This window comes from Salmo trutta, chromosome 5 (assembly GCF_901001165.1).
Source record: "Salmo trutta chromosome 5, fSalTru1.1, whole genome shotgun sequence".
Classification (NCBI taxonomy): Eukaryota; Metazoa; Chordata; class Actinopteri; order Salmoniformes; family Salmonidae; genus Salmo; species Salmo trutta.
The window spans coordinates 34326062-34343439 of NC_042961.1; the positions used below are offsets into that span (position 1 = coordinate 34326062).

Genomic DNA, 17378 nt, shown 5'->3' on the forward strand with positions numbered 1-17378 from the left:
ATTGAATTTTAAACCCCAAATCTGTTTTGCATGAAGAAACAACCTGTCATTCATCACAAACTTTGTGAATATCTAGGTTTTCCCTCTTCACAATGCAGAAAGACTGCATTTAATCAGTGGACACCACTCACTTTTATTACAACACACCTGTCATAATTGTTTTCTTTATTAAAGAAGAGGTTTATTATTATTATTATTGCTAAAGGTACTGCATAGGTGTAAACATAAATGTTTTAGCAAGAGTTAGCACTTGTATAGCCTAAGAAAGTAGAAGATATGTGTAGAAAGTAGTTTTGAATGCATTTTATTGAAGGGAAACCTTTTTGGCAACATAGTGATATTTTCTTATATACTGTACAATGAGGAATTCAACTACAAAATACTATTCTTCTCCTATTTTTTTAACCATTGCCCCCACCCACAAGGTGTATAAACAACAACAACAATAAATAAGAATAAAATAAGATTATAGATACAAAACAAAAACGTGAAGAACATAAATTAATCAACTCTAATTAGCACATGTAGGACAGTATGCAAGTGTGTGTGCATGGACTTTGCAGATGTATTTCTCACATGTGCAGCACATAGTATTTGTTTTACAGTCCTTCATTGGGGGGCAGAATTGGCATGTCCTCCTCTTGCCTGCCCCAGCTGCAGCCTCAGGTAGATCAGGACAAGATTCATGTCACGATTCCTACCGACGGTAGCGCCCCCTCCTGCTCGGGTGGCGCTTGGCGGTCGTCGTCACCAGCCTATTAGCTACCACCGATTCCCTTTTTGTTTTTCCCTTTTTTTATGTTTTCTCACCTGCCCTGAGTTAGTAAATTAAGAGGGCTATTTAGTTCAGCTGGCCCGCTCCCTATTGTGCGGGATTGTCCTTCTGTGTGTCGACTGCGTTTTGTTCGACTGTGCTTGTCAAGTGTATTTTCCCTGTTGTTGGGAGACCTTTTATTTTGTACATGTGGTTTTATTAAAATTACCACACAGTGTTCGCTGCTTCCTGCGCTTCTTTCCGCCACACCACAGACAAGCCGTTACAGAATCCCGCACCACAAAGAGCATGGAATCAGCGGGAGCAGCGGGCACTCCACTACCCTCGTTGGAGGAACGTGTCCTGCAGAATACATCGGTCCTGCATCGCATCGGATCCGCCATGGACCAGGTGATGGAGAGGATGGACCGATGGGAGAGGAGTGGTATCCTCTCTCCACCTACACCCCCCCCCCGATACAACCATCTCCTCCTCCTACGACGTCTGGCTCTGGCGCGCCTCGCCTGGCACTCCCGAGGGAGTACGATGGGACGGCGGCTGGGTGCAAGGTGTTTCTTCTCCAGTTAGAGTTGTACCTGGCCACCGTCAGACCTGCTCCTACAGGAGAGGAGAGCGTGAGTGCTCTCGTTTCCTGCCTGACGGGCCGAGCTCTGGAGTGGGCTAATGCGGTCTGGAACGCTCCGGACTCGGCGAGGGACCACTACCCAGAGTTCACGGCTGTTCCACCTCAGGGTGAACGGCTGTTCCACCTCAGGCAGGAGACGAGGAACGGTCAAGACTTCGCGCTGGAGTTTAGGACCTTAGCTGCTGGACTGGGGTGGAATGACAGGGCCCTCATAGACCACTACCGGTGTAGTCTCCGGGCGGACGTCCGCAGGGAGCTGGCCTGTAGGGACACCAATCTATTCCTGGACGAACTCATTGATATGTCCATACGGTTGGACAATTTGCTGGCTGCCCGCGGGCGTTCGGAGAGGGTCCTGCCCGTTCCACCCCCGTGCACCCCCATCCCTACCCCTATGGAGGTAGGGGGGGCCGTGTCAAGGGGCACCGGAGGAGGTGGCTCCTCCTGCACCAGCTGTGGTCGGAGAGGACACACGGCCGACCGGTGCTGGAGGAGCCAGTCTGGGAGTCGAGAAGGCAGGCAGAACACTTCTCGGTCACCTCAGGTGAGTCAGCACCAGACTCGCCCAGAACCCCCTGTTGGTCATGTGTTTTTGCCTGTTTCATTTTCTAATTTTTTTCCCTCTTCCCAGCATAGGGCGCTAGTCGATTCAGGCGCAGCTGGGAACTTTATGGACCGTGGACTTGCCATTAAGCTGGGCATTCCACGGGTGCCGATAGATTCCCCCTTCCCCGTGCCCTCCTTAGATAGCCGACCATTAGGGTCAGGGCTAGTCAGGGAGTCTACGGTGCCGCTGGACATGGTAACGCTGGGGAATCATAAGGAAAGCATTAACTTTTTTCTTATTGATTCACCTGCGTTTCCGGTGGTGCTGGGGGTCCCCTGGCTGGCTGGTCACAATCCCCTCATTTCATGGAAACAGGGGGTTCTCCAGGGGTGGTCGGAGGAGTGTTCAGGGAGGTGTCTAGGAGTTTCCATAGGTGCCACGTCGGTGGAGAGTCCAGACCAGGTGTCCACCGTGCGCATTCCCCCTGAATACGCCGATTTGGCGATCGCTTTTTGTAAAAAGAGAGCGACTAAATTACCACCTCATCGACAAGGGGATTGTGCGATAGATCTCCAGGTTAACGCTGCGCTTCCCAGGAGTCACGTGTACCCCTTGTCACAAGAGGAGACGGCGGCTATGGAGACATACGTCACGGAATCCTTGGGACAGGGGTACATTCGGCCCTCCATCTCACCCGCTTCCTCGAGTTTCTTTTTTGTGAAGAAAAAGGAGGGAGGTCTGCGTCCGTGCATTGATTATAGAGGTCTAAACGCGATCACGGTGGGGTTTAGTTACCCACTACCTCTTATCGCTACGGCGGTGGAATCATTTCACGGAGCACAGCTCTTCACAAAATTGGATCTCAGGAGCGCGTATAACCTGGTGCGTATCAAGAAGGGAGATGAGTGGAAAACCGCCTTAGTACCACATCAGGCCATTATGAGTACCTCGTCATGCCGTATGGGTTGAAAAATGCTCCAGCCATCTTTCAATCCTTTGTTGACGAGATTCTCAGGGACCTGCACGGGCAGGGCATGATTGTTTATATCGATGACATTTTGATATATTCCGCCACCCGCTCCGCGCATGTGTCCCTGGTGCGCAAGGTGCTTGGTAGACTGCTGGAGCATGACCTATACGTTAAGGCTGAGAAGTGTGAGTTTTTCAAACGAGCCGTCTCCTTTCTGGGTTATCGCATTTCCACCTCGGGGGTGGTGATGGATTGTGACCGCGTTAAGGCCGTGCGTAATTGGCCGACTCCAACCACGGTGAAGGAAGTGCAGCGGTTCGCCAACTACTACCGGAGGTTTATCCGGGGGTTTGGCCAGGTAGCGGCTCCCATTACCTCACTGCTAAAGGGGGGACCGGCGCGTTTGAGATGGTCGACGGAGGCGGACGGAGCCTTCAAGAAGTTGAAGACACTGTTCACCGACGCGCCCGTGTTGGCGCACCCGGACCCGTCTTTAGCGTTCGTAGTAGAGGTGGACGCATCCGAGGCTGGGGTGGGTGCCGTGCTATCACAGCGCTCGGGTGCGCCACCGAAACTCCGCCCCTGCGCTTTCTTCTCAGGGAAGCTCAGTTTGGCGGAGCGTAATTACGATGTGGGGGACAGGGAGTTGCTAGCGGTAGTCAAAGCCTTGAGGGTGTGGCGACACTGGCTTGAGGGGGCTAAGCACCCCTTTCTCATCTGGACCGACCACCGAAACCTGGAGTACATCCGGGCAGCGAGGAGACTGAATCCACGTCAGGCAAGGTGGGCCATGTTCTTCGCCCGGTTTAGGTTTACCATCTCATATAGACCGGGTTCCCTTAATACTAAAGCCGACGCGCTGTCCCGTCTGTATGACACGGATGACCGACCCATCGATCCAACTCCCATCATTCCAGCGTCTAGGCTGGTGGCACCAGTGGTGTGGGAGGTGGACGCGGACATCGAGCGGGCACTGGTGTTGGAACCTGCGCCTGCGCAGGTGCCCGAGGGGCGCATGTATGTGCCGCTCGATGTTCGCGATCGGTTGATTCGGTGGGCGCACACGCTACCTGCGGCGGGTCATCCTGGTGTAGAGAGGACAGTGCGGAGTCTAAGGGGGAAGTATTGGTGGTCCACCTTGGCTGAGGACGTGAGGTCATATGTCTCTTCCTGTTCGGTGTGTGCCCAGAGTAAGGCTCCTAGGCATTTACCGAGAGGGAAGTTACAACCCCTCCCCGTTCCGCAACGGCCATGGTCGCACCTGTCTATTGACTTCCTGACAGATCTTCCCCCCTCTCAGGGGAACACTGCGATTCTGGTGGTTGTGGATCGGTTTTCTAAGTCCTGCCGTCTCCTCCCCTTGCCCGGTCTCCCTACGGCCCTGCAGACTGCGGAGGCCCTATTTACCCACGTCTTCCGGCACTACGGGGTGCCGGAGGATATTGTCTCTGATCGGGGCTCCCAGTTCACATCCAGGGTCTGGAAGGCGTTTATGAAGCGGCTGGGGGTCTCGGTCAGTTTAACCTCCGGTTATCACCCCGAGAGCAATGGGCAGGCGGAGAGGGTGAACCAGGAGGTGGGCAGGTTCCTGAGGTCATATTGCCGGGACCGGCCAGGGGAGTGGGCAAGGTATATTCCCTGGGCAGAGTTAGCCCAGAACTCACTTCGCCACTCCTCTACTAACATGTCACCCTTCCAGTGTGTGTTAGGGTACCAGCCGGTCCTGGCCCCATGGCACCAGAGCCAGACCGAGGCTCCTGCGGTGGAGGACTGGGTTCAGCACTCCAAGGAGACCTGGAAAGCAGTACAGGACTCACTGAAGGAGGCCAGTGCCAGGCAGAAAAGGAGTGCTGACCGCCACCGCAGTGAGGCGCCGGTGTTCGCACCGGGTGACAGGGTCTGGCTCTCGACCCGGAACCTGTTCCTCCGCATGCCCTGCCGGAAGTGTGTGGGGCCCTTCAAAGTCCTGAGGAGGATAAACGAGGTGTGTTATCGGTTGCAACTCCCTTCCTATTACCGTATTAACCCCTCGTTTCATGTGTCTCTCCTCAGGCCGGTGGTGGCTGGTCCCCTACAAGAAGATGAGGTGCCGGAGGTCCCTCCACCCCCCCTGGACATCGGGGGGTCCCCGGCGTACAGCGTAAGGGCCATTCTGGACTCGAGACGCCGGGCGGGGGGCCTGCAGTACCTCGTGGACTGGGAGGGGTACGGTCCGGAGGAGAGGTGCTGGGTGCCGGCGGAGGACGTCTTGGACCCATCCATGTTGAAGGAGTTCCACCGCCTCCGTCCGGATCGCCCTGCGCCTCGTCCTCCGGGTCGGCCTCGAGGTCGGTGTCGGCGCGCTGCAGGAGCCGCGCGTCAGGAGGGGGTGTGTGTCTTTATGGTTTTTGTGGTGTGTAAATTATTTTATAACTGCCGGGTCAAAAATGACCCTAAGACAATCTTTGTGCCCTGGTGGTGTACAGCTTTCATGGAAATATGAACAAAGGCAATGTTTCACTTTTTCTAATGTTGGGGTCATTCTAGGAAAAGTCATCAAATGTCATGTTGAAAAAATATCATTTAACCTCTCTGGGCCAGTGGGACGCTTGCGTCCCACCTACTCAACAGCCAGTGTAATCCCGTGGCACGATATTCAAATACCTTAGAAATGCAATTACTTCAATTTCTCAAACATAGGACTATTTTACACCATTTTAAAGACAAGACTCTCGTTAATCTAACCACACTGTCCGATTTCAAAAACACCATGGTTGGCATGAAAGGCATGAGCTCTAATTTGTTTCTTGTGCAAGCTGCACACACTTCATCAGTCTCTCATTCACAATTTGACAAGCACTTGATAATATTCACCAGGCCTTATTAGCCAATGCCCGTCACGTGATTTGGGATTCCACTGGCTGTTGAGTAGGTGGGACGCAAGCGTCCCACCTAGCCCATAGAGGTTAAGCATATAGTGGGACCAGTTTCTTTGTTAACCGCTCAACACAGGAAAAGCCGTAGGTGCGCACTTCCTTTGAAATCATTGAGAAAATATTTATTTATATTTTATTAAGCTATGTTCAATTGTATTCTTCATACTTTAATACCTCGGAATTCTAAGCAAATCCTGTCAGCAAAATTAACTAGTGTAGTCCACAGCTGTATGGCATAGCCATATCAGGGCCTAACATAAGGAAAGCTATTTCTTCTGAAATAGAGAACATTTTCTTCATATCATGCTTCTTTAGAACTGTCTAAAATAAATATTGGATTTATTGTGAAGTTGTAGGCCATATTAAATTGATTTATTCTACTTTTTTAAATGTAGAACTTACACAGTTCTGCATCGGTGGCTTGTAGGCTATGCGTGGAAGCCAGGAGATGCTAAACTTGTTTATATTAATTAACAGTCAATTACCGTGAGACCGGCAGTTATTTGCTTGACAATCACCAGCTGACAAAATGTTATACCTGCCACAGCCCTACGCATAACCAGACCAGCTTATTACAGCTTGGTTTGGCTTGGTTCGGTAAGGCTCAGTAGTGTGAAAAACGGTTCAATTAATTTAGCCTCCACTGTTCCCCACGTACCTGGTGAGCCCACCACACCATTAAGTAGGAGAATCCAGCAATCCAACAGATAGAACCCAGAAATGAGATGGGAAAGAACTTCTTTGCAGTCTGTTAGACAAAAGGGGGAAAAAGCTATAGTTACTATAAAGATGGAAATTACAGAAATTAAGCCTCAATACTATGGTATACAGGTATCTACAGCAAATAACACATCACACAATTACCAGTTATAGAAAAAGAAATAGACAGATACACTTCATATCAAACATTAGTCTTTCTCTCTATGTCTGTCTCACAAATGGCACCCTATTCCCTATACTAGCTTTGACCAAGGCCCATAGGGTGTAGTGCACTACATAAGGAATAAGGTGTCATTTGGGACACAGCCTAATTCTCAATCTGACAAACTGGAACAGTAAGTGATAGAAATGGACGGGAAGCACTTACTGGTTTCCTGACATCGGGCAGTGTTAGCCACAGAGGGAAGATGATGGGCATGATTAAGAGGTAGGTGAAACGCTTGCGCATGGTGTCTGGCCAGGACAGGCTCAGAGGCTGGTCCTCATCCTCCTCATCCTCAGCCTAAGAAGAGAGAGCTTTCAGTATGGATACAGTTTCAAAATTCATAAAAGCACTCGCACATCTGAGTTCTTGTTACAGGTGCGTGGAAATAATGTGGTAGATTCAAAGAAAAGAGAAACTCGCAGAATGGATACAGTTAATGTGAAATTGGTTTGGAGAAATCTGTGCTCAAAAATTTTCAATGGGTCATGTGGTGCAGTCAGGGTCAGCCATCTTAAAGCTCTACAATACACAGTATAACAAAATGTTCAAGGAGTCAAGTCAGGCACATCCATGGGCACCTGGATTGTGACTGAAAACAAAGGCTCTTGTGATTTATTTCATCACCACTTGAACTCTATTCAATAAGCAAGAAGGCCAAGTGCATACAGGCCTTTCTGGTGGGAAAATAGAATTATGACGATGTTGATGATAAATAATATTGACAACTAAGGCCTTAGGAATTGATTATAGAGTTGGTCAGCATGCCCTCACTCTCTGTGACCTTGAGAGAGTGGTGTTTGATGACAGAGGTTGAGAAGATTGCTCCAAGCCTGGAGGAGTCCGACACTCTACTTATCAGGTACAAGGCCCACTATGACATGGCTGGACTGCTGGACCCTCAGTGTGGTCATCTGAATACCAAACAGGTGAGAGACCTCAACTTCTGAAGATAAGAGTCTTCATCGCTGTGTAGGTGACATGGAAGTAGGCAGTGGCTCACTTTTCCACTGAAAAGTGGCTCACTGCATGACATTAATCCAAGCAGGCCTATTCTTGACAAAATCCAGGCCCATCCATCAGTAATCTGATATATTGCATTATTGTGCCAGAGTGGTATCAATCACACCATCAAATGCATGATTTGCTCTAGCTAAAACATGTGGAACAAGCTTAAGAACCTGCGCAATGACATTTGAAATGTTTGGCTTATCTGCAAAGATGTTGACAACAGCTAGTCATGTTTTTAAGATGGAAAAATTATGTTTTACATATTTGTTTTATGTGGGCATCGAAGGACAGAGAAGGATCAAACTTGACTCCCAGGTTGGAGATGACAGAGGACAGGTGGAAGGCTTGGCCGTTGATTGTAGGTTAGATGTTTCCACCACTGATGACCTGCTTGGGTGTCCCAATAAGCAGAGCCTTAGTGTTGTTACTGTTCAACTGGAGGAAGTTCTCTTTCATCCATGCCCTGATATCTTCTATGCAGCTGCTGAGTTTTGCTAGCTGCTGAATGTCCGGTTTGGTGTTAATATAAATCTGGGTATCGTCAGCGTAGCAGGTGAAGTTGATGTTATAATCTGAGGATTTGGCCGAGAGGGAGCATGTCAATTAAAAACAGGATAGGGCTCAACACTGACCCCTGTGACTGCAGACTCCTCCAACCTGGACTATCCAATATTGATGTATTGCTTCCTATTAGAGAGGTAGGAGGAGAAACACAGATCTACATTACCTTCAAAAAGTATTCATACTCCTTGAATTATTCCATATTTTGTTGTGTTACAACCTGAATTCAAAATGGATTAAAGCAACAAAAAAATCTCACCCATCTACAGACAATACCCCACAATGATAACATGAAAACATGTTTTTAGAAATGTTACGAATATACTGAAAATTAAATACAGAAATAACAAATTTACATACAGTGGTATTCACCCCTTTGGCAGTTTTCCTATTTTGTTGCCTTACAACCTGGAATTCAAATGGATTTTGGGGGGAGTTATATAATTTGATTTACTCAACATGCCGACCACTTTAAAGATGCAAAACATTTTTTATTGTGAAACAAACAAGAAATAAGACAAAAAAATACTGAAAATGCGAGCGTGCATAACTATTCACCCCCCCAAAGTCAATACTTTGTAGAGCCACCTTTTGCAGCAATTACAGCTGCAAGTCTCTTGGGGTATGTCTCTATAAGCTTCGCACATCTGGCCACTGGGATTTTTGCCCATTCTTCAAGGCAAAACTGCGCCAGGTCCTTCAAGTTGGATGGTTTCCGGCTGGTGTACAGCAATCTTTAAATCATACCACAGATTCTAAATTGGATTGAGGTCTGGGCTTTGACTAGGCCATTCCAAGACATTTAAATGGTTCCCCTTAAACCACTCGAGTGTGGCTTTAGCAGTATGCTTAGGGTCATTGTCCTGCTGGAAGGTGAACCTCCGTATTGTGGAGTAACTACAATGCTGATGATCCATCCTCAGTTTTCTCCTATCACAACCATTTAACCTTGTAACTATTTTAAAGTCACCATTTGCCTCATTTTGAAATCCCTGAGCGGTTTCCTTCCTCTCCGGCAACTGAGTTAAGAAGGATACCTGTATCTTTGTAGTGACTGGGTGTATTGATACACCATCCAAAGTGTAATTAATAACTTCACCATGCTCAAAGGGGTATTCAATGTCTGCTTTTTTGCCTGTCTACCTTCTTTGTGAGGCATTGGAAAACATCCCTGGTCCTTGTGGTTGAATCTGTGATTGAAATTCACTGCTCAACTGAGGGACCTTACAGATAATTGAATGTGTGGGGCACAGAGATGAAGTAGTCACTCAAAAATCATATTAAACACTCTTATTACACACAGAGTGAGTGCATGCAACGTATGTGACTTATTAAGCACATTTTTACTCCTGAACGTATTTAGGCTTGCCATAACAAGGGGTTGAATACTTATTGACTTCAGACATTTCAGCTTTTCATTTGTAATTATAGGGTATTGTGTGTCGGCCAGTGACACAAAATCTCAATAAAAATGTTTTTAATTCAGGCTGTAACACAAGAAAATGTAAAAAAAAAAAAAAAAAAAGTCAGGGGGTGTGAGTACTTTCTGAGGGGGTGAAAGGGGGATACCAAGTCAGAGAGGTGCAGGGGGCTTCCATAATCAACATCCACGTCTTCGGCACTGGGGAACAGAGGGTTACGAATGAACAGAATGACAGATTTTTACCTCGTCAACTCAGGGATTCGATCCAGCAACCTTTCGACTGGCCCAACGCTCTAACCACTAGGCTACCTGCCGCCACTGAAGATCGCAGCGGTGGGATTTGAACACACGGCTCCGTATAGACTGGAGCCTTAATCCAGTGCCTTAGATCGCACAGCCACACTACCCAGCTCTGGTAATGTATAGACTAGTTTAGTTGGTATAATTTCTTTAGATCTACAATCTAGTTCAGGCAATGGCAATGTATGGCATGGTTAACAAGGCTGGCCCTCGATGGTATTTGACTTGGCACGCCAAGCAATTAGATAAAATCGATAAAATAAGTGAAAATGTCTTAGTTACGAAATTGCATTTGCTTCCATAAATGACTACCGCTTTGGACCTGACCACGTAAGTGAGAGTACACCCTATGTGTGAAGATAATGTGTCTTGAGTATCATTTAAAATGTTGAGACAAGAAGGGAGGGTGTGTGGTGAAGAAGCACTAGGTGCGTCTTTTCAGAATTTCTCCCTCGCCAGTTTGTGCACATTCAATGTTTCATTATGTGAATTGTTTCAACTTTGATTGTTAGTAATGATCAATTACTTGTAAATTAACCGTTATTCCCCATAATTTCTAATCTACAATGTTTGGTTACGGTCATTTCAGTTAATGCATTCAATATATTATTGCAGTCATTTTTCAACCTATGCTACAATTGTGAGAAACAAGTTTGGGTTCATTTCATGCCATTTACGAGTTTTGTAAATTCATTAATTGTCTTCTGTTTGGAGCTGTCTGTGTGAGCATGTGTCTGATTTCTCTGTCCTGTTAATGTTGAGTAAGCATGCGCACGCCTGAACACGCGTGGAAGTACCTACACGCGGATGTATAAAAGTGCCCATTTGGGGATGCTAATAGTATTTCTATTTGTATTTGTTTTAACTCACCACCACTTAGTCACTTTTTTCTTCACCTCAACAGGAACTCTATTTTTGATTAATTATATATTTTTTATCCATTGCAAATGACAAAGTTTTTATGGTTCCTCAATGTATTTGGAGTAGAGAGATGAATGTGATTGAAAGAACCTGAACCTGTCACAACACCTACGGAAGGTGGCGCCCCTCCTCGCCCGGGTGGCGCTCGGCGGTCGTCGTCGCCGGCCTACTAGCTGCCATCGATTTATGTTTCACGTTCTGTTAGTTAGGCCTAGGTTAGTTGCGCACCTGTTTTGTGTTAGTTGTTAGTGGGGAGGGGTATTTAGGCTAGTTAGTTAGGTTTGTTGTTTGTGCGGGATTGTTCGTTTGTCAGGGTGTGTTTTGTCATGAGCTTCTGTATTTTGGAGTTACGCTATTCGTTTTGGGCTGCGTCCCTGGTTACGTTCTTTTAAGGGTGGTGCGTTACTTTTTGCACACCTTGCACTCCATACCTTTGCATATTTTCCGAGTGGATATTTTATTAAATTCATTCACGGAATCTTTCTGTCTCCTGCACCTGACTCTTCTGAATCCACAAGCCACCCATTGTGACAGAACCAATTGCCATACGTAGCCAAATTGGATTTAGAGGATATTTATTTTCATCAGGATATTTTCTAGCTGCAATTTTTTATTTGTCGGATTTAAATTGTTTACATAAAGTATTTATACCCCTACTTATTCCCCCAAAATTGGTTACAGCCTGATTTTTTTTCTCACCCATCTACCCACAATAGCCCATAATGACAAAGTAAAAACATGTTTTTAGACATGTTAGCAAATGTATTGAAAATCAAATACAGAAATATCTCATTTACAAAAGTATTCACACCCCTTGGCTATGACACTTCAAATTGAGCTCAGGTGTATCCTTGAGATGTCTCTACAACTTGGAGTCCACCTGTGGCCAATTCAATTGTTTGGAAATTATTCATAAAGAAACACAATTGTCTATATAAGGTCCCACAGTTGACAGTGCATGTCAGAGCAGAAACTATACCATAACAAAGAATGGTCCGTAGATCTCTGAGACAGAATTGTGATGAGGTACAGTATATATCTGGGGAAGGGTATAAAAACATTTCTAGAGTGTTGAAAGTTTCCAAGAGCACAGTGGTCTCCATCACTAGGAAATTGAAAAAAATATGGAATTACCCCGAGTCTGCCCAGAGCTGGCCGTTGGACCAAACTGAGCTACCGGGAAAGAAGGACCTTGGTCAGGGAGGTGCCAAGAACCCAATGACCACTCTGACAGAACAACAGTTCCTTGGCTGAGACGGGAGAACCTGCCAGAAGGACAACCACTTCTGCAGCACTCCATCAATCAGGCCTTTATCGTAGAGTGGCCAGACGGAAGCCACTCCTCAGTAAAAGGCACATGACAGCCCACATGGAGTTTGCCAAAAGGCAAACTCATACCCAAGAAGGCCAGGATCCTGGAGTCGCCTCTTGACTGTTAACGTTGAGACTAGTGTTTTGTGGGTACTATTTAGGTGTCCGTTTCTCAAACTAGACACTCTAATGTACTTGTCCTCTTGCTCAGTTGTGCACCGGGGCCTCCCACTCCTCTTTCTATTCTGGTTAGAGCCAGTTTGTGCTTTTCTGTGAAGGGAGTGGTACACAGATACGAGATCTTCAGTTTCTTGGCAATTTCTTGCATGGAATAGCCTTCATTTCTCAGAACAAGAATAGACTGAAGAGTTTCAGAACAAAGTTATTTGTTTCTGGACATTTTGAGCCTGTAATCGAACCCACAAATGCTGATGCTCCAGATACTCAACTAGTCTAAAGAAGGCCAGTTTTATTGCTTCTTTAATCAGAACAACAGTTTTCAGCTGTGCTAACAAAATTGCAAAAGGGTTTTCTAATGATCAATTAACCTTTTAAAATTATGAACTTGGATTAGCTAACACAACGTGCCATTGGAACACAGGAGTGATGGTTGCTGATAATGGGCCTCTGTACGCCTATGTAGATATTCCATAAAACAATCTGCCGTTTACAGCTACAATAGTAATTTACAACATTAACAATGTCTGCACTGTATTTCTAATCAATTTGATGTTATTTTAATGGTCAAAAAATGTGCTTTTCTTCCAAAAACAAGGATATTTCTAAGTGACCCCAAACTTTTGAACGGTAGTGTATACTGTCTAAAATGTCTAAAAACCAGTTTACTGTATGCTGAAAATCAAGGGGACCCTTTTGTTACCCAGAGCATTTTTCAGTGTGACTGGTGGGTTGTGGAATGGGGAAGGACGAGTAATGTTTTTCCAGTGATGGCAAAGATATCTGTAGATGATTATAATATCCGAAGTGAAGCTGATTTTGCTTAACAACTTTAAATATGTCCAATATGTATATTGCCCTTTTAAGATTAATCAATAATTAATCCAAATGTTAACAAAAACATGACATATCCTTTGTGAGTAATCCAGCTCATTTGACAGGGTAATATGCAATTCAAACAATAGCAAAGTGTGAACCATATTTGGTAAACAGCTGCGGGATGGGTCTGGAGAAATGTAACCACTCTCAAATTCATAGACAGAGCTATGGATGGAAGGACTGACCATCGATGAGATCAAAATGACACCCATCCATACCCCACAAGACATGCCACCAGAGGTCTTTTCACAATCCCCAAGTCCGGAACAGACTATGGGAGGCGCACAGTACTACATAGAGCCATGACTACATGGAACTCTATTCCACATCAGGTAACCGATGCAAGCAGTAGAATCAGATTTTAAAAAACACAAAAATACACCTTATGGAATAGCGGGAACTGTGAAGTGACACACACACACACAGGTACAGACACAGACACATGAATACACAAACACACGCTAGCACAGACACTCTACACACACATACATTGTAATATTGCTTTATGGTGGTATTATACATTTCGTATTGTAGATACAGTATTTAGTGGTGTAATAATGTTATATGATGTAATGTTTTATATATATTTTTTTACATGTGATGTAAGTGCCTTAATGTGTTTGGACCACAGGAAGAGGCAGCAGCTAATGGGGATCCCTAATAAATACAAATACAAAAAAGTAAGCTCAAAAGGCATTTATAAGTTATATTCTTCAAGAATCAATGGGTATGTATAATTAATTTAAAAGTCTAAAATGGATGTAATAATTGTAGATTGCCTCTTTAAGATTCATTAAGAATTAATCCCAATGTAAACAAAAACATGACATATTGTCACGACTTCCACCGAAGTCGGTCCCTCTCCTGGTTTGGGCGGCGGTCGACGTCACCGGCCTTCTAGCCATCGCCGATTCACCTTTCATTTTCCATTGGTTTTGTCTCATCTTCCCTCACACCTGGTTTCAATTCCATCAATTACATGTTGTATATTTAGCCCTCTGTTCCCCCCATGTCCTTGTCCGGAATTGTTTTCTTGCAGTGCTTGTGCACATTTTGCTGGGGTTTACCGGGTTTTGTTTGACCCATTATTATATTGTTCTGTCTACGGTGGTTTTTATGGGTATTAAACAACACCATTGTAAATCAGTTTTTGCTCTCCTGCGCCTGACTTCTCTGCCGCCAGTACGCACCACGCTACACATATCCTTTGTGAGTAATACAGCTCAATTTGTTAAAGATTTTGGAGGTATGATATCTAACTTTGGTATCTATGTTTTGGTAAACGTTTGTAGAAACAAGAGTTATAACAGTTGCTGGGCAAGGGATAGAATGACGATCAAAGATAAAAGAAGAAAAAAAGGTCTAAAAATAACAAGTAAGTTTGAATGACACTGAGGGGCAGTGTTGTTACAGCTAGTGCCTGTTTGCCTGAGGCTGATGCAGTGCAGGTGTTTGTACACATGCATATACACACACTCTCATTCAAATGTACACACGTGCACATACACTAATGCCATACATGCACTCAAACATATTCAGTTGGCCTTGCTGTTATGATTTCTGTTGTCCTTGATGCCTTTTGTTTTCCTTTGTCTTTCTTTTTTAAAATTGTGTTCATTTTGTTGGTTGTTGGTGCTTTGGGGCTTGGGGACAGGGGTCTTGGGGATGGGGAATGGAATTATTTTATTTTACTCAGGGGGGGAGGGATCTCGGATGGTTGAGGGGCAGCTCTTGGGGAACTGTGGGGGGGGGGGGGACGACCGGTCGCTGGTTTGAGTCCCCGTTTTTGACATTGTGGGAGATCTGTCGATGTGCCCTTGAGCAGGGCGATGACCGTGTTTTTTTCTGTGAGTCGCTCTGGATGGGAGTCTGTTAGATAACTGAATGTGATGTAAATGTTGAGCGGCTTCACTGCAAGTAGATTGTATGTTTTAATATAATATATATAATATATAATATATATATAATATATAATATAATATAATGTATAATGTAATATATATAAGAAAAAAATGGAATAAGAAAATGACAAAAAAAAGAGTTATAACAGAGTGATAATGATAATGGTAATAAAGGGTATTACAGCTTGATGAGTGAATGTTAGATATTTACAGCATTTAAAAAAATAACTGCAACTGAAGTTCGTTGGCTCTGCTTGAACACACCAAATTGTCCTTGATGTACAGGATGGATTCACCATGGGATGGGTCATAATGCCATTTAATCTGGTCTTGCCAGTGAGGCTGTTTCCCTTGCTCTTTGCCACTTTGAGGGAGTGCCTGATCACTCTGGTAGCATGCTGTGCAATCTGCCTACCTGGCACGGCATAGTGAAGCAAGGAAAGTCTCCTTGCTCGTGCCGGTGCTACTGTTGTGAGTGTGTTTGAGTTTCGCGCATCCTGAGGTGGTGGGCAGCGGGAGAGAGAGGGGTATAATTGCAGACACAGCGGAGGGAGTGGGCATTTGGCAGGTATGGCTAAGGATGGAGGGATACACCCACAGGCATGCTGGGAGATTACCAACAGTAATGACCCGCTCTGAGGTCATTTCCACCTTTGCAGCAATCCCACAGAACTTCTCCTCTCACTATGCTGAAGTACAGCTCCCAGTGTGGGATTCTTTATCTCAAAGGCATTCATCCATTATCGTCCCCACATTATCGTACCCACAGCTCAAATGAAAATCTCCCTAACATCATATCTAAGCCAATATGACACCAATATTGATGAAAATTTGCAAATCAACTTGACTGGAGGTACACAACACACTCCCAGCCTCTTGTCATGAGCTGTCCGTTCCTTACCGAGAACCACATACTGGATTTTAAACAGCATTAGGGGAAAAATTAAAGATTCTTGGCCAGAAGTAGCTCAATATCTAGGCGTCGGATAAGAACGAGACTACAGCGTTCATAAAGGGGCCATTAGACTTGCCACCTTTCGGACTGAATAAGTTTGTAGGGTCAACCGTTTCACTCTCATGTGCTCATTTCTGTCTATTAAGAACCAACGATGTGCTACATTTTTCTAGCATTTCTGACAATGCTAACATATTTTTTTCCTGAAGTGCAGAGTTCTAACACTGAGTCTGCTGCTCGGCAACAACACATCTGCTTACATGGTGGTGGTATTCAAGCTGAGGTTTGAATTTGTATTTATCATGGATCCCCATTAATGAATAATGAATAATGTCTAAATTTAGCATGTTGAGGTGACTAAACTGCTTGGCGTAACCTTGGATTGTAAACTGTCATGGTCAAAACATATTGATACAACAGTAGCTAAGATGGGGAGAAGTCTGTCCATAATAAAGCGCTGGTCTGCCTTCTAAACAGCACTATCAACATGTCAGGTCCTACAGGCCCTAGTTTTGTATTGTACGTGTAAGGGGTGTGTAACTGGTGGCAGGGAAGTCAGACGCAGGAGAGCAGAACTGGGTAATAACCGGAGCTGTTTCATTATCAAAACCAACGGCATCTAGAAATACAAAATATGGGTACAAAACCCGTCGCGCACCAGTCAAAATGTGCACAAGCACTTCCAACAAACAATTTCACATACAGACATGGGGGGAACAGAGGGTTAAATACACAACAAGTAATGAGGGAAATGTAAACCAGGTGTGTGGGAAAACAAGACAAAACAAATGGAAAATGAAAGGTGGATCGGCAATGGCTAGAAGACCAGTGACGTCGACCGCGGAACGCCACCCGAACAAGGAGAGGAACTGACTTCGGCGGAAGTCGTGACAGTAAGGTTTTAAAAATGGTATACCTGCCTTAATTTTGCTGGGCCCCAGGAAGAGTAGCTGCTGCCTTGGATTATGTTGGAAAGGCTTCCAATAAATAACACCTTCTGTGTTCTGTTAGACAGGTAACTCTTTATCCATAATTTAGCAGGGGGTTTAAAGCCATAACACATGTTTTTCCAGCAGCAGACTATGATCGATAATGTCAAAAGCCGCACTGAAGTCTAACAAAACAGACCCCACAATCTTTTTATCATCAATTTCTCTCAGCCAATCATCAATCATATGTGTAAGT

General features: G+C 45.1%; 1 protein-coding gene across 4 annotated transcripts in view; it reads right to left on the reverse strand.

Moving 5' to 3' along the window:
* The window catches only part of LOC115194088 (sodium/potassium/calcium exchanger 2-like), a 190524-nt gene that overhangs the window by 14036 nt on the left and 159110 nt on the right, over positions 1 to 17378 (reverse strand). For all 4 annotated transcript variants that reach the window (XM_029753440.1, XM_029753442.1, XM_029753438.1 and 1 more), the window contains 2 exons: positions 6920 to 7054; positions 6491 to 6580 (listed from right to left, as the gene is read on the reverse strand). In XM_029753440.1, the coding sequence (XP_029609300.1) occupies positions 6491 to 6580; positions 6920 to 7054 (225 nt within the window). The remainder of the gene's footprint in view (positions 1 to 6490; positions 6581 to 6919; positions 7055 to 17378) is intronic.